This window comes from Chionomys nivalis, chromosome 25 (genome assembly GCF_950005125.1).
Source record: "Chionomys nivalis chromosome 25, mChiNiv1.1, whole genome shotgun sequence".
NCBI classification, from domain to species: domain Eukaryota; kingdom Metazoa; phylum Chordata; class Mammalia; order Rodentia; family Cricetidae; genus Chionomys; species Chionomys nivalis.
Genome location: NC_080110.1, coordinates 3256916 through 3275046, shown reverse-complemented (window position 1 = coordinate 3275046; position 18131 = coordinate 3256916). Strand labels below are relative to the sequence as shown.

General features: G+C 47.1%; 1 protein-coding gene across 1 annotated transcript; it reads left to right on the top strand.

Annotated features, from left to right (window-relative positions):
* The first annotated feature begins 259 nt into the window (after positions 1–259).
* LOC130866173 (putative uncharacterized protein DDB_G0283431) lies at positions 260–7616 on the top strand. The gene is made up of 4 exons (XM_057757405.1): positions 260–278; positions 5605–5675; positions 5818–5924; positions 7397–7616. The coding sequence occupies exons 1-4, from the start codon at positions 260–262 to the stop codon at positions 7614–7616; spliced, it is 417 nt and encodes a 138-aa protein (XP_057613388.1).
* Positions 7617–18131: the final 10515 nt, after the last annotated feature.

Genomic DNA, 18131 nt, shown 5'->3' with positions numbered 1-18131 from the left:
CTGAAGCTAACCGTTCCCCTGATAACACCTTTCTGTTCCCTGGTTCCTCCGTGACGTCGGGTAACCTGTGAACTGTGATGCCCTGTGTTGCCAAGCTAGGGGCTCTGAGGACAGCTGGTGAAGGGTGACCCAGGAATCTCAAGAGATGAGTTACACCACCCCGTGTGGAGTGTGCTCAGTCCCATCAAGTGTCCCTCATGTGGTACTAATCCACTGCTTGGCTCTGTGTAGTGAGTGACAGCCATGGTGAGTGGCGGCCATGGTGAGTGGCGGCCATGGTGAGTGGCGGCCATGAGGGCTACACACTCATTTAGTATGGGAAGGCAGCATTAAGATGTGAACCTCGGGACCGAACATTTAGATCAGTGGTAGAGCATTTGCCTCACCAGTGCCCTAGGTTGGGTCCTCAGATTGGGGCAGGCCAGGGGAGACGTGGGGAATGTATTTAAAAACAAAGACAAAGCCTCTCTCTCTAGGAGTGGTCAGGAGTTGGCTTCCCTCGCTAGGTCTGTGGTTGAGATGCCTTGCTTTCTCTCTTTCAGCAGAAGATGTGAGCGAGTTCTCTGCATACTTAAACCGTGCACAGAAGAGGGTGCTTTACAGCTTGCTGAGTCTAAGGAAGCAGGCAGCTCTATTCAGAAGCCCATGTACCCTGGTAATCCATAGGTCTAGTTCGTGTCCTCTGTTTCGGGTGCTTGTAGAGTCTCGCACAAACACAAACCTGTGTTCTGTGGGATCTCCTGTCTTGTTTTACAGTGTGTTAAGCCGCCGGCATATTTTCTGAATCTTGAACTGTATGCAGCACTGAAAACCACAGTGGCTCAAGAGACTGCTATTAGCCCTCTCCCTACAGCCAGGCATGTGTCCTTTCTGGATTTCTTATGAGAAGTGATGATGTAGCCAGATTGTCGACCTAATGAAGTAAAGGAGGAACAGGAGGAGTGGAGGGGAAGGGTGGGGAGATGTGAGCTGGGAAACTGGGCCGCTTTGGGCAGGAGAGGGGCTTGAGGCAGCACAGCTGTCCCTGTGTCCAGAAAGGCAAGCATGTGTGCACATTTTCTCTTCATAATGGCTTTTTATATAAATTATTTGTCCATTTCTGAGGTAGTCTATCTCATCTGCTGCTCTCTGTGCTGATTTTCATCAATAAAAGTATGGAGCATATTTTATTATTACCTATGGGGTTAGAGTTTATCAGTGGAAAATAGGATAAAGATAAGTAAATTATTAAAAATTGGTCCTGGATGAAAAGTTAGACAAAGAAAAAAAAGAAGAAACCATAATTACACCTTTTTCTGACCACCTGTTACTTCTTTGAATTTTATTTCAAATTGAGAAAGAAAATGATCAATTTATTATTTATATACACACACACACAGAAGTGTGTGAAATTGTCAAAGAACAAACAGAAAAATTTTCAATGATTGATGAAGAAAAATCTAGAAAGAAAAAAGATAGGCAAATGACAAACTCAAAAATTAGTTTTATAGGCCGACTTTAAGGGAAAATTCCTGTGATTTTAATTAGTTGAATAATACGTGATTTATAGAGCGATGATGGACGTATAAATATGTATCTCCATTGTCTGTTTTGGTAAACAGTCCTTGGCGAGACTGCAGCTTTTCTTAGTCATAGAAGGCCTCGTGATGTCCCTTTGTGCTGGGTTCTGACTACTGGCAAGTATCCGAGCTTAATAGTTAGTTGGGTGGTGCCCTTGTCATGGATGCTATGTGGGGACTTATCACCTTCTAGAGTCAGTCATCAGGTGGAGGAGTCAGGCAGGCACAGTGGAATTAGGAGCTTGAGTGACAGCAAATTCGGACACCAGTTAATGACCCGCCTTGACCCGAGATTCCGCATCAGTTGGGTGGCTGACCTACTGACTCCCAAAGTCTCTCCTGGGATGCCATGGCACCGTCTTCCCGTAGCTGTTCCCACTAGGAATCCGGATTTCTGTGTTGCCTTTAGAATAATAAAAGTAGAAAAGAGAAAAAAAACCACCACCAGAGATCAATTAAAAATGCCCGAAGTCTCCTTGGTGGAACAGTCAGTCAGTGCTTTGGTTGTTGATTAAGAGCACAAATCAGAACTTGAGTGAACTTTAAGGTGATAGTGTATATAGGTCCGTAAATACGCACGCATATGCCAGCGTACATGTGTCTGAGCTCCGGGCCCTGCAGCTGTGGTTCAGTGGTCGGGGACGGGACCCAGGGAGCTGTGCTGAGCGTGTCGGAAGGCCGGAAGACAGACTGGAGTCTGGTCCCGTGTGTTCTGCGGCAAATACAAACCCCGCTGATCTTTGGGATCCTGTAATTAAATGGTACAGATTTTGCTTTTTCTCTGAGAATCTACTCCTTACTCTATCTTTTCAAATCTAGTCTATTGCAAATTACTGTCAAGTACAGGCAGTTTATAAACCGTGACATTTGTTCCCCACATTCCGGAGTCTCCACTGTCAGTGTTCCAGCAGATCCACGGCTGGCGATGCCCACTTCCTGGTTCATAGATGATGCAGTCCTGCTGTGTCCTTGTATGATGGGAGGGACAGGGCGCACTGGGGGTTAATACCTGCACGGATCCCACCAATGAGGGGGTCTTGCTCACCTCAAAGAGACCTGTCTCCTAACACCTTCCCTTTGGCTGTTAGTATTTCAAACTATGATATTTTTCCCATAAGTGTTTAAAACACAACATCAGTATCTGAATGTCAAGGGAATTTCTACATCACTTTGCATTTCCATCTGTCTGTCTGTTCATACATCCTCCCACCCACGCATCCATGCTCTCCTTTTAACAGGAACTGAACTGACTCACGCGCATGCTGGGCAAGAGTTCTCCCCCACTCAGCTCTCTCCTTGGTCACCACTTCTGTATTTTAATATGTTTAATATTTAATGTAAAAACTGACTGGCTAATCCTGTCTTGACATTATATAATCAAGATTATCTTTAAGTAATTAGCTTTAAAATTGCTTTTATAAAACAATACATATTCATGGGCTAACACTATAAGGAGTGTATAATGAAAGACCGAAGTCTGACTTCCTGTTTGGGGAAAATTAACCTGTAAATATCAATTAATAATATAGGCACTTCATTTACGATCAATTGGTTTTGACCAAGGATGGTAAATGTACCAACGGGGTACTGTTTTCAACAAAGGATACAGAAGTCACTGGTAATCCACACACTAAAGAATAAAGCTAGATTCCTTTCATCACACTAGATAAAAATACCCACCCAAAGCCAGGCAGTGGTGGGCACGCCTTTAACCCAGTGGTCAGGAGGAAGGGGCAGGCAGATCTCTGTGAGTTTGAGGCCAGCCTGGTATACAGAGTGAGTTCCACAACAGCCAGGGCTGTTGCACAGAAAAAGCCTGTCTCAAAACACCGAAACAAACAACCAAACAACTAACCCAAATGGGCCATAATCTAAATATAAAAAATAAATCTGTAAAATTCATAGAAGAACACAGTAGAGATTCCCATTACCTTGGAAATGTGCCCTTTGTGGCTGGTGTCCTGTCATCTTTAGATGTGACACAGAAAGAACAAGGGAAAATGAGAAGGAAATAGATGAATTTGATTTATTTGATTTTATCAAATTTTATAAAAATTTACAAGGACATCATTTCATACAATGAAAATAGCTACAGACTGTGAGAAACCCTTGTAAATTATCTCTGATGAAGAGCTGTGCCCAGACTACATGAAGAAGTCCAGTGCCTCAAGAATAATAAAAGATAAACAGACCTTTCTCGAAAGAATAAGACCGATATGAAAAGCATGAAGAGTTGTCCAGATTCTTAGCTACTGAGGATCGTGCCGCAAAGCTGGGGAGCTGGGTGCAGTGGCTTAGGTCTGCAATCCTAGCACCTAGGAGAAGGCGGGAGGGTAGGAGCTCAAGGCCATCCTTTGAACTGGTAGGACAGATATGATAAATAAGGCGGGTAAATTGTTTCGCGAATCACTTATGGAAGTAAGTGTAGTTGCTTTGAGACGCCTTTTGGCAGTTCTTTGAGAAGTTTATCATAGTTATCATGTGACCCAGTAATTCCACTTGTATGTATTTTCACAAAAGAATTTAAAACAGTGTTCAGACAAGTTCATGTACTTGATCACTCGTAATAGCCCAATAGCGACAGCCTAGTTGTCCACTAACTAGCTGAGGCATAACCTGGTAGAATGGGCTGTGTCCACCCAAGGAAATACTGCTGGGCCTTGAAAATGAGCGAAGCACTAACGTGTATGACCGCTGTCGTTCTGAGCAAACGCGAGTACCAGCTATGAAAATATTAAGGAGACTAAAGAATGCTGGAAGCCGGGCGGTGGTGGCGCACTCCTTTAATCCCAACACTCAGGAGGCAGAGGCAGGCGGATCTCTGAGTTCAGGCCAGCCTGGTCTACTGAACAAGTTCCAGGAAGGCCAGGGCTATACAGAGAAACCCTTTCTCAAATAACCAAAAAGAGGAGGAAGAGGAGGAGTGCTCCAGATTTAAGTAACTAAAGTCCCCACAGGCAAGGACTAAAGGCAGGGCAGGCTCTGGAGAAGAGAGGGTTTACAAACCGGAAGAGGCTGTCCCTTGGTGGTGCTGGATCACAGTGTTGTGTAGCAGGGCATGCCGCCAAGCCGGATTTGTGCTCACTGTAAAAAAAGAGTATGTGTGTATGTGTGTATTTATTTATTTATTTTGTTTTTTTAAGATGGGGTTTCTCTGTCCTGGAACTAGTTCTGTAGACCAGGCTGGCCTCGAACTGGCAGAGATCCACCTACCTCTGCTTTCCAAGTGCTGGGATTAAAGGCGTGTGCCACCACCACCCGGCCAGAGCATTTATTTATGTGTTGTGTATGTGCAGGCACGTGTGTGTTACACTATGCATGCGGAGGTCAGAGGACAACATGTAGGACCAAGTTCTCTCCTCCTGCCGTGCAGATTCCAGGGATGCAACTTGGGTTGTCAGGATTGGCAGCAAATGCTTTTCCATGCTGAGTATTTTAGTGCCATGCCCACCTTTCATGTCTGTGCATATGAGGGTGTGTATCGTGCCCATGTATGCATGTGAATGCACTTGTAAGCGTGTGTAGAAGCCAGAGCTGTCTTCCTTGCTTGTCTTCCACCTTACTGTTTGAGACAGTCTCTTCCTGAACCTGGAGCTCACCAGTTTGGCTCAGCTGGCTGACCAGCGAGCTTCAGGCGTCCTCCTGTTTCTGACATGTGCCAGGGGTGCCACCTTTTATGTGGGCCCTAGGGGTCTGAACTCAACCTGAAGCTTGGGTGGTAGGTACTTCACCAGCTTAGGCTGGTTTCCCAGCCCCTCTTGCTCACTCTGATGCCTGACTGGGCCTGATCAGAATCCGGGGGAGGAAATGGAAAATTGGAAGACATTTTGTTGCTTATTTTTTGTCTTGCTTTTCAGTCTAGCCCTCTGGGGCTTGAAGATCCTGTCAATTTATCCAGAAGTTAGCTGGGAAATGAGAACTCAGTTGTTTGTTTCTGCATTTTTGTGAGGATGGGTTGGGTACCTTTTGCCCTCTCGGCACTCAGCCTACAGACCAGATGGGCACCGTGCAGGCCCAATGTTCAGACCTTGCTTTGCGCTCCCAGGGAAGATTCACAGTTCTGCGTCGGGCTCTCCTGAGAACAGACCCAGAGTGTGGGATGCTGTTCCAGGAATAGTAAGCTGCTAGAGGTCCCCAGGGACGAAGAGCCCCATGGGCCTTACACACTGGCGTCCTTCCTCAGAGTGACCCTGATATTAGCTAGTGCCTTCCTGCTTTCCTCTCTGATAATTGCCACCTTTGCTCACATTGCTTGTAGCTAAGGGTCACCCCGTCAGGACTCGGCTCTACCCGTACTGCAGACCCCAGAGCCCGGCGGCTGGCCTCCGGGAACAGTAGTGCTGTGGCCACCAGAACCGCTGGACTGTAAGGTAAGGCTGTCACCCAGGGGGGTGAGAAGTGGCTCAGCTGGGGAATTTGACTGGGCTACACTGTGGAAAGAGCGTGCAGGTGTCTAACTCTTCAGAGGAATTGTGTGGATTTGAGAATAAAGTTTCGCTTGAGTATTTGTTTCCGAGCCTTTTTCAAAATGCAGTCACAGAGGCCAGGGAGGCATAGTGGGGTTGCTCTGCATATCCTCTGAGCTTGTCCCTAGGGAAGATTTCCTAAGGTTTTGGTGGTGTTTACAGCTTTTTCTAGCTAGCTCACTGTAGTGACAGTGTCTTTATTAAAAAAAAATTGTGTCTTTATTTGGTTCATACTTTTAGATTTTTATCAGGGAGAAAGGCACGTTTAATCCGACTGGGCTTAGCTACAGAAATCCAGGTGAGGATGAGGTGTCCCAGACAAACTGGCTGCCGTGTTGGCAGCAGAGTTTTCTCTCTCACAGGTCGGTGTCCTGTGAGGAATTGTTTCAGTCATTGTCATTTTGAGAGAAGCCTTGAACTTTTTATATAGCCAAGAAGATGAATCCCTGATCCCCCGGCCTCCACCTTCCAAGCTGATGGTTTCTGTTCTGTTTTGTTTTGAGACAGCGTCTCTCTATGTAGCTCTGGCTGTCCAGAAACTCTCTGTAGACCAGCTGGCCTCGAACTCACCGATAACCACTGCCTCTGGCCCTCTCGAGCGCTGGAATTACAGATGTGCACCACTGCGCCTCTGCAAGGCAATGGTTTCTTGTGCCTAACCGTCTTTGCAGGTTTAGCCTTAGGAACTGGTGTGCACTTGTGTGAGTGTGTGTAAGGAGAAAGGGAAGATGCGTAGGACACGAGAATGAACACCTGTGTCTGGAGGAGCCTTTCATCTAGGACTTGTGGATGCAGTCTGCATCATTGCTCCATCCCCTCAATGTGACAGGGATGCTTTGGTCAGGGGGACAGTGTGCTGAGGGTGCGGTTACAGAGCTAGAAGCCATCAGTCCTATCCCGAGGGTCTGTAGTCAGACTCGGAAGGTAGAATGTAGGTTTTAAAGGAAAGTGGGGACTGGGGAGATGGTGCGATTGGTAGAGTGCCTGTCGGAAGCTTGAGGACCTGTGCTCAGACACTAGTACCCATGCCAGAGCCTGACGGCATGCAGAGCTCAGTGCCGAGGAGACAGGCAGACTGCTCTCAGACACTAGCACCCACGCCAGAGCCTGACGGCATGCAGAGCTCAGTGCCAAGGAGACAGGCAGGCTAGACTGATGCTGGGCCTGTCTCAAAAACAAGGTAAAACTAGGGTTTGTGGTGCACACCTTTAACTCTAGCACTGAGGCAGAGGAAGAGAGAGAAGAGGAAAGAGGCACAGGCAGGGGCAGAATTTTTGTGAGGTCAAGGCCAGCCTGGTCTATGTAATGAGTTTCATTCAAGTCAGAGCTACATAGTGAGGCCCTTTCTTAACACCATACCACAACCACCAGCACCAACCACACCAACTACACCAACCACACCAACTACACCAACCACAGCAACCATAACAACAATACCAACCATAGCAACCATAGCAACACCAACCACAGCAGCAACACCAACCACAACAACAACACCAACAGCACCAACCACAGCAACAACACCAACAGCACCAACCACAGCAACAACACCAACCACAGCAACCACAGCACCAACCACAGCACCAGCTGAGATGACGATGATGATGCAGAAAGCAGAGGATGATTGAGGAAGACACTTGACTTTGACCTCTGGCCTCCATACCCACTTGAGCACATACCCAAACACACCTGCACCCCCACACACATACCCCCACGCTGGCCCCACCACCACCCTCCACTCAGAGGGTAGCTGGGATAACCTGTGCTGGACTCAGTACTGAATGAGGGATGCAGGCCATACAAGTTATCAGAGTTAGAGAAGGGCCGGGAACTAGAAAGCTGCTGTGTGCTTCTTGACCTGATTATCTAGGTCTGGCAGCCCTGCCTACTTTGCCTGAAGATCCCCAACCCCTTACCTTAAAAAAAAAAATCTTAAAGATGACTGGCCTAGGCTGATGTATTACTGGCTTCTTTTAGCTCTGTAATTACTAAGATTTCTGATCTTTTGTCACCAAATAATAGGTAATAGCCTGGACTTCAAAGTTAGAGTTTGGCTCTGCTCTGGCTCACTGTTAGCCATGTGACCATAGTTATCCCGGTATGCCTCGGTTCCTCATCAGTAAATCTGTATAATAACAGTAGTTATGTTATGTCTTCAATGCGAAGTTTAAACTAGTTGCTATTTATAGAAGCCATAAGTACACCTAGCACGTAGAAAATGCCACAGAAATGTTTGTTAAAAAAAAAAAACCAATTAACTACTTTTCCTGTTTTTCTATCAGAACTGAAAAATCTTAGACTTATTTCCAATATCTGACTGTTGTGTGAGGTGTATGCATGTGTTTGTGTGTGAGCATGTATGTGTGTAAGTGTATACATATGTGTGTGCACGCGTGTGTACATGGAGACCCAGGGCGGAAGTCAGGTGTCTCCCTCAATTGCTGCCACCTTATTTTGGAGGCAGGGTCTCTCACTGAGCCTGCTGCTAATTGGCTGGGCTAGACTGGCTGGCCAACGAGCTCCGGGCATCTGTCTGTCTTTAGTGCTGGGTTTCAGACTTCCTCAGCCAGGCTTTTCAGTGAGTGCCGGGGATCACACCGTAGGTTCTCACACTTGTACAGCACGCAGTGTACTGACTGAGCCACCTCCCCGTTCCCTCCAATATTGGGCTTAATTCCAAGTAACCACCATTCATTCCAAGTACAGTGAATCCCAAGCTCAGTCACCCTGATGGCTCGGAAGCCACGCTGAGAGCGTGCCACAAACTGTTTATGCTTGGCACAGCTTCCAGTTAAGCGCCGTGGAGGATTTGGCCCTGCTCTGGTTCTGCGTTCAGGCTGTGCTGCTACCCAGGATGACGGGTGACCCTAGTGGTGTTCTGTACAAGGAACAGTCTCCCAGTAGCCTCTCTAGTGATGTTCTGTACAAGGAACAGTCTCCCAGTAGCCTCTCTAGTGATGTTCTGTACAAGGAACAGTCTCACAGTAGCCTCTCTAGTGGTGTTCTGTACAAAGAACAGTCTCCCAGTAGCCTCTCTAGTGATGTTCTGTACAAGGAACAGTCTCACAGTAGCCTCTCTAGTGATGTTCTGTACAAAGAACAGTCTCACAGTAGCCTCCCTAGTGATGTTCTGTACAAAGAACAGTCTCACAGTAGCCTCCCTAGTGATGTTCTGTACAAGGAACAGTCTCCCAGTAGCCTCTCTAGTGGTGTTCTGTACAAAGAACAGTCTCCCAGTAGCCTCTCTAGTGGTGGGTAGGTGGATTCTTAGGGGGTTGTTCCAGTCCCAGATCTTTGACCTGTAGTAGCTCTTACCCTTAGTAACTCGTATCTCTTGATTCTACTGATGCTGCCATTTCCTAGCCCGCCCACTTGCTGGGAGCTTCCCTTCTATCCACCCCAGTCTTGCTTCAGCAGATCTGTTCTGATGAGGGACTTCTGTAAAGCTGTGTTCACTGTCCGTGTTCTTAGAAAGTACAGGTTTTCTAAGAAGCCTCCTTTAATGCCGCCATCTGAATGATCCTAGGCATGTCGGGATGGACAAATAGATTGGTCTTTGCAAATACCAAAACATATTTATTTCTGTGTGATGTGTTTATGGGCACGAGTATGCAGAAGTTGGAGGGTACGTGTGGAATCCATTCTCTTCTGCCTCGATGAAGACCATAAAGACTAAACTTGGGTGGCCAGGCTTGCACGGCAAGGGCTTTGCGCTGCTCCCCCCCCATCTTGTTCTGAATATCAGTTCTTTAGTTGTTCTGAATATACCAGCTATTTCCTTCCTCCTCGTCATCATCCTCTTCCTCCTCCTGCTTCTCCCCCTTTTCTACTTCAGGAAAGAGTCTCACTATGTAACCTTCGGTGGCTTTCAGTTCTCCTGCCACAGCCTCCCAGTTGGACCCTTAAGCCTAGCTCCATACAAGCCATTTTCAGACTTATGTCAATTAATATGAAAATCTATTTTCAGGGTCTTTGACCACAAACACTTCTTTGGGCAAAAATAGTGAATTTTTCTTGCAGGGCATAATTTGTATACTTAGCTATTCTTATTAATTATTCTTATTAATGTTTTGAAGTCAGAATCACCTTGCTTTTGCCTCCTGAGTTATCTCTGGGACCACAGGTATGTACCACACCCAGTTTTAATATTAAACAAATTACTTTGAAGTAGAATTTCCCCACGCTGTTTCCTTCTTTGATTTTGCCATTTCGTTTAGTAACTGCAGTCTGATGGAGGAGGAACTTCCTTTTCCCCCCACGCTCAGTCTCTTACCACCCTTATCTCTGAGGTGCGGAGTATCATTTGCATTAGTCAGGAGTGGGCCGCGCCCACAAGGAAGTTAACTTCCACTGAAAGGTACAGTCCTCCATGTTCCATAGCCGCGTCTGAGTTTTGAGTGTGTCCTTCTCAGAAGCGTGGGTTTAAAGTGCAAAGATCAGTTCTGTCTTTTGCCTCTGGAAGGAAGCTCAGTGAGCGTGCACGTCCGTGGGAGATGACGTTGAGTGACTCACTACAGCGATGTCCAGATCCGCTGCCAGCGGTGTGTTACAGCACATTCTGGAGCATGCCCCTTGCATTATTCGGTACAGATCTTCAGTCTTGTACTGTGGAACTATGCTAAAGTTCATTACCTCACACGGTAACAGTGTGCACTCTGTAGAGTCTAAAGAGTATGTTTTCTCCGTCTCACCAAGTTTTCTTTTTTTTTTTTTTAAATTTATTCCTGTTTTATGTGCATTGATGTTTTGACTACATGTTTGTCTGTGTGAGGGTGTTGGGTCCCCTAGAAATGGAGTCCCCTAGACAGTTGTAAGCTGCCATGTGGGTGCTGGGAATTGAACCAGGGTCCTCTGGAAGAGCAGTCATTGCTCTTAACCACTGAGCCATCACTCCAGCTCCCCGTCTCACCAAGTTTTGACACTGACTTCTTGAAGTTCTTTTTAGGATTTTATCCCTGAACCTAAAAAACTTTTTTTTTTCTTTTTAAGGAACAACCTATATATTTTTTTGACTCTAAAAGTATGTCACAAGAGTCTGTGGCTTTAAGGTTTATTTTTGATTGTGTGTACGTGTGTGAGTCTGTATATAGGCATGCACACAGTGCAGGTGCCCACAGAGGTACTGGATTCCCCTAGAACTGGAGTTACAAGCTGTGCGCTGGGACCCAAACTTATATGCTCTTAACCACTGAGCCATCTCTCCAGCCCCCGGGTCTGTGGTCTTATGTGATAGGAAAACATGTATTTATTTATTGCTTACTTGTTTGTCTGAGATGGGGTCTCTCATGTAGCCCAGCCTGGCCCTGAACAATTCCAGCTGAAATTGGCTTTGAAGTCTTGGTCCTCCTGCCTCCGTATTCCAAGTTCTGGGATTCCAGACGTGTACCGTATGTGACATGAGCCCCTTTAGTCTTAGGAGGTGGGCACTCGGAAGAACTAACGTTTGTCCCAGGAGCTTCCTGGTTTCTGGGCTCCTCGTACCTGCCCGGTTTCCCTGTGTCATTCTTCAGGAGGAACTTCTCTATAAGTGCATGTTGCTACGGAAGCTGAAGTAGCATGGGACTAAGGTGTCACCCGGGAGCACAAGAGGGACACGTCCCAGGTTGTCTGAGCCCTTGGTCCCATCTCCATCAGGATGTAGTACCCGGTCAGGCAGTACTCCTGGCGTGCTTCTGCATAGAACTTGGTTGTATGAGTGGTTGAATTGAGAACGGAGCAGGGATGCAGCTCTCTCTCTTTCAACTTTATTTTTGCAATTTAAAAATGTGTGTGTGTGTGTGTGTGTGTGTGTACACACATGCAAGTGTCTGCTATGTATGTGGGTGCCCATGGAAGCCAGAAGAAAGTATCAAATTCCCTAGAACTGAAATTACAGGCAACTGTGAGCCACCAGACTAGAATCCTCTGGAAAAGCAGGGCTCCAGCCTCCTCCCTCAATTGTTGCGACAGCAGCTGGCCTCACTGTATAGCCCTGGCTAGCTGGCTAATCTGGAACTGGCTATTAGACCAGGCTAGCTTGGAACCTGTAGAGATCTGTCTGTCTCTCCCTCTCAAGTGCTGGGATCAAAGACATGCACTGCCATGCATAATATCTGTATTATTGTTATTGTGTGTGTGAAGGGACGCCATATGTGTGCATGCCTGTCACGGTCAGAAGCAAGTTTTATACCCCCTGGAGCTGGAATTCTAGGCAGTCGTGAGCTGCCTGACCTGGGCGCTGAGAACTGAACTCTGGTCCTTTGGAAGAACAGCAAGTGTCCTAACTGCTGAGCCATCCCTCCAGCTCCAAGGAAACATTCACTTAATTGATGATTTCCATGAACTCTAGGCACCGTGGTCTGTGAAAATTTTTATTGTGTGATAAAGGGATACGATTCTGAAGTTTCCTGAAGTATTAGTGATAGAATATTTGTGGATTTGTTAACTGCCTCTATGTAACAGCCCCTCTTTATCACAAATTCAGATCCATTTAGTTGTGTAAATTTAGTAAAAGTAACTTTTTTTTCACTTAGTACGGTTCTGGTTTTTACTAGTATAATTTTCAGAATCTTGAACATACGTGTTTTGTTTTGTGGTGTTTACACATGTTGGCGTATGGTGCATGCATATGTACATGTTCGTGTGTGTGTGTGTGCATTTGGCCGTATTGTCTATGCACACAGCTTTTGTGTGGAGGACACAGGCTGATGTCTTTCTCAGTTGCTCTCCCCTTCATTTCTTGAGGCAAGGCCTCATTGAACCTGGAGTGTACCGATTCAGCTCTGCAGGCTCGCCAGTGATGCCAGGAAAGTCTGTCTGTCCCGCCACGCACCACTGTGCCTAGCTTACGATGTGGCCTTGGGGGCCTGAACTCGTTCCTATGCCTGCACAGCCATCCCTTTACTGATGGAGCCGTCTCACCAGACCCTGCCTATTCTGAGTTTTGAGACAGGGTCTTCTTGCAGAGCCTATCGGCCTGGAGCTCACTATGCAGGTCAAACTGGCCTTGAACTTGCAGTAATCAGTAGTCCTCTTGCTAGTCTAGGCTGACAGGCATGCTGCACCATAATTAGATGAGCATGTGGATGTGTTGGTTGAAGGTATTTTTAGTCAAAAAATATTTTGAATATTATAAGGATGTGTTTGCCTTCCCCTCGAATATCATGTCGTGTTTTGGAAACATTAAGTATCCTAGTGCATTTTAAAAACGTGGTCATTATTAAACCCACTTCATGGTTTGGTACACTGAGTCACTAAACATGTATAATGTCCTACATGTAGCTGTATAGGTAAGTCAATACAATAGGATAAAATCAACATATTTCAAGTTAAGATCATTACCTTCAGTGGCAGAATCTCCTGAGTTACATAAAAATGAGCTGGAGATGGAGAGGCAATCTGACCCCGCAACTGGAGGCCTTGCCATCACTCCTGCCCGTCTGAGTTCAGTCCCCAGAACCCAGCTGGCGGAAGGAGAGGAGCCTGCACATGGGCATCAGGACACGCCCGAGCGCACACGTGAATAGATATATGTACTAAGCCTTTTTCACTGAACTAGGCAGTGCGTAGGGAAGGCTTCCTGTCGGCCCTCACCTCGTTTTTCACTCTCCCTGGTTTTTCTTCCTCTTCTAGGTGAAGAAGTCATTTAAGTAAATGTGTGTCCCTTGTTTTTTGCTTCAACTTGACCAAGCAGGTAAGAGTCTGTCTTTTTTTCTTATAACTGTGATACTGGCTGTATGTTGTATGCAGTGTTGTGCCTGCTTGTGGGTCTGTCTGTTTTGCGCTGTTTCCTGTTGAGTGAGGTCTCACTGGCTGACGAGTTCTCTGTGTGACTGTTAAGAAGGCACCCATAGGAGATTTGCTTCACCCTTAGCCTCTCCCTGGTTTATGGCCGTGGTGTACCAGGCGTTTCCTGTGGTCCAAGTCACTGCCTGATAATCCCCAACCTAGTTACTGGTACAGTGTTTGCTGGCTTCTGGTGACCTGATTTACAGATCTGTCTCCCTCCTAGCAAGGAGTTCTGAAAAATATGTGACTCAAACACAAACTGAGATGGACTTAGCGGTCATGTCGGGGAAGGGCTATCTCTTGCACTGATGGTCATGGCGTTCAGCAAGGAAAGGGCTATCTCCTGCATTGGTTGTCATGATGTCTCAGCAAGGGAAGGGCTCTCTCCTGCACTGGTCGCATGGTGTTCTCCACCAACATAGGGGAAGGAGGTGTTGTCATGACATGATAAAAATTACCGTTGAGGCTGGAGAGCTGGCTCAGTGGTTAAGAGCACGGGCTGCTCTTACAGGGGACCCAGGTTCCATTTCAGGCACCCATGTGATGGCCCACATCATGAGCACAATCCTCTGTGCCAGAGATTATGTGTGCCCTCCTTTAGGTCTCTAAAATGCCATCGATGACATAGGCTGTGAGTTCACCTTCTTATGACGAGGAAATGGAGTGTGGAGAAGCATTCCCAGGCAGGGTGACTAGCTCTCTGGTGAGCACACTGGTAGTTCCTGCTTGCTTCCTTAGCCTTCTCTGAAGGCTTCTTCAGAACCCTGCCCGCGCACTGCACTTACCTTAGGCATGGTGCTTGTGGTATTGGTGCCACGATAGGTGTTCCTGGAAGTCATGGTGGCTTTTGCAACTGGACGTTGTGCAATAGGCCATCATGCCAGCAACATCTTAGCCATGCCTGTGGATGAGCTGTCTCTCAGCTGACTGGTCGATGCTCCTAGGAGGCCCTGTGGCAGCCTGGGGTAGCTTTCTAGTTTTTGGCCTGAAGAGTAAGCATCAGTTAGCATCAGTGACTGTGAACTTCCTGTTGTTGTGCACTGGCTGCCATCTTACGGCTGTCGGCGTGGAAAACCCGGTTTAAATTTCGAGAGTACTTGTGTGAGAGTTTGCCCACAGTATCTGTCCAGACACTACAGGTCGCCAGCGGGGCTCCAGTGTTCATGTCCTCAGTTCCAGCAGCGGGGAGGGCCCAGTGCTAGAGTTCCCTTTCCTTCTCAGGGAGTCTCGTTCTCACTGGTTCCCAGCACAGCCTGTGGCTGTTGGACTGAACTCTGTCTCACAGCGGGGCAAGCAGATGCTAGTGGCTGAGGAACCTGTTCGCCTCTGCTGTCAAGCCCCGACCTGTCTGCTGTCCCTGTTGTCTCTGTAGGGATTGCTTTTCTTAAGCAGACAAAGCTCCTCACCAGCACAGACACCCCAGCTCGGCTCTGGTTTCCCCACTAGGTTGTTTGTTCCTTCAGCAGGTGTGTTTTGGGCATCTGCTTGGTGCTGGCAGGAGAGAGAAGGTGAATGGGGCACACCTCATTGGTAAGGTGGTCCTACTCTTGAGTACCTGCCTCCCCGTGCTATCTGTAAAGGCCGCGGGCTCACAGACGAGCGTGAGGAGATGGCGGATAGGTGTTTTCTCAGGAAAAGGTAAGGGGCTAGCAATCGATGACGACAAGCAGAAACAAGTTGCAAAATATGGCATCTCCATTGAGTTAATTAATCCAAGGGTGGGGGCGGAGGAGGAAGAAGGGAGGCTCTGCCCTACAGGAAGTGAGGATTGTGTCTGTTTATAATTTTGTATTTGTGTGTGGGGGTACAGACCCGTGCACACGCAGCGCCTTTGTGGTCAGAGGACATCTTTTCAGAGCGCCCCTCACCTTGACTTCGCTAGGCGCTGTCTGCCTTGTTGTTTTCGCTCTTGTGAAGCAGCTCCAGACTCGCGGCTTGAGAGCTTCCGGCGGGTTCTCCTGTCTCTGCCTCCATTCCTCTTTAGGAGTGCAGGAATAGCAGGTGCCTGGCACCACACCTGGCTCTTTTGTGGGCTTTGGGAATTAAATTCAGGCCAGACTTATGAAGCAAGAACTTCTACCCCCTGAGCCAGCTCTTCAGTGCTCTGTGTATTTTTTTTTCTTAATGAAACTTAAGATAGTCATTAAATATTGAGGTTTATTTGTAAAAATATTAAAATAGAGATGGGCTTGGGCAATGGCTTAGTAGCAAGGGAACTTGTAACGTGTGAGGCAGGTTCAGTGAGGGGATAAGGCGAAAGACGTCCTCTGGTCTCTGCACATGCGCGGGAGCACGCTCGCACGCACGCACGCACGCATTAGAGAACAGTTCTATGGAGTCAGTTTTCTCCTTCGGCCTTCACGTGGGTTCCTGGGGTTAGAGCTCAGGTCATCAGACCTATACAGCAGGTGCCTTTACCCACTGAGCCGTCTTGCCAGTCCCCTTTAATTTTTTTTTTTTTTTTTTTTTTGGTTTTTCGAGACAGGGTTTCTCTGTGGCTTTGGAGCCTGTCCTGGAACTAGCTCTGTAGACCAGGCTGGTCTCGAACTCACAGAGATCCGCCTGCCTCTGCCTCCCGAGTGCTGGGATTAAAGGCGTGCGCCACCACCGCCCGGCTCCCCTTTAATTTTTTAAAAATAATTTCTATTATTATTTGTATGCGATGGGTGTTTTGCTTGTTATGTATGTCTGTGCTCCGTGCGCATGCCCACAGAGGACAGAAGAAGGTGTTGGGTTCCCTGCAGCTAGTGTCACGACAGCTGTGAGCTCACGCGGGAGCACTGGGAATTAAACCTGTGCGCTCTGGAAGAGTAACCAGTGCTCTTAGCCTTGAACCATCTCTTCAGCGTCCTGGTGCTCCTTTTAAAATTAAAATCCTTTAAGCCGGGCAGTGGTGGTGCACGCCTTTAATCCCAGCTCTCGGTAGGTAGAGGCAGGTGGATCTCTGTGAGTTCGAGACCACCCTGGTCTACAAGAGCTAGTTCCAGGACAGGCTCCAAAACCACAGAGAAACCCTGTCTCGAAAACAACAACAACAAAAAGAAAAATTAAAATCTTCTTTGAGTGTGTGTATATGTATGTGCGCTTGCACGTGTGTTTGTGTGTGTGTGTGCACGCCTGCCCCTCAGGGTGTGCACCATGTGTAGTGCATACAGGTGCCTGTCTGGGTAAGACGGTTGTCAGCTCCTGGAGCTGGAGTTCAGCAAGGCACAAGTTCCAGTTGCAGGCCAGACAAAATGGGTGCTCAGAACTAAGCTCGGGTCCTGTGCAGGAGCAGCAAGTGTTGTTAGCCATGGAGAACAGACCAGGCCCGCCTAGAGCTCTCAGTCCTACCCCACCTTCCCACAGCAAAGGTACAGCAGCAGCTGGAGAAGGTGTCCTGTCGGGAGCAGGAGGCCAGCTGGTCACGTTGCATCCACAGCTAGATCCAGAGAGCGAGCAGCAGGTAGAGTGGGGCCGTAAACCTCAGGGTTCACCCGTAGCGATACGCTTCCTCCACTGAGGCACTACTTCCCAACAGCGTAGTTAGCTGGGAGCGTTTCACATTCAAACCACTTGGAGTAATTGACCATATATTGTATTGAGATATTAAACTTGTACTAATGTTACACATGTAGTTACTGTATATATATTAGTATACGATATAATTCTTATATTAATATATAATACTTAAATATAAACATTGTCTATATAAACAATATATAGTAATATATAATTATAATATATATTTTGGCACTGATGTGGATCACACCTAGGGCCTTGGGCATTCTAGGTAAACAGTTTTCTGTTGAGCTACTGGACAAACTGCAATGTTTTATGTAGTGGTACATCTCTAGATGTGTTTGGCCATATGTTTTAGATTAAAAATGTTTATTACTGAAAGAAAGTGAGGCAGCATGCCTAGTTTATGCTGTTTTCTTTTTCATGTAACAGAATAGCATCTAAGAATTAGTTTTGTTTTATGTAGACTTTTGCTGTATTGAGAATTATTTCCTCCAGCAGTGGTGGCATGCGCCTTTAATCCCAGCGCTTGGGAGGCAGAGGCAGGCGGATCTCTGTGAGCTTGAGACGAGCCGGGTCTGCAGAGAGAGTCCCAGGGCAGAGGCCTGGACCAGATTATTAGGACGGCCTTCTGCAGCCGAGTCGGGACATTGCTGAGGCTTTGGAGCCTTTGAGCTGTGTGTGCCTAATAACCCCATTTTACCAATGACCTTGTGTATAGTGATTAGTAGGAAATAGTAACAGGCTCCTAAGTGTTATTCCTGTCCACTCGAGAGTCGAAAGGTTGTGTTTCTAGGATTGTGATGAGCTACAATGCTTTCCCGTGTCCTCATGCAGG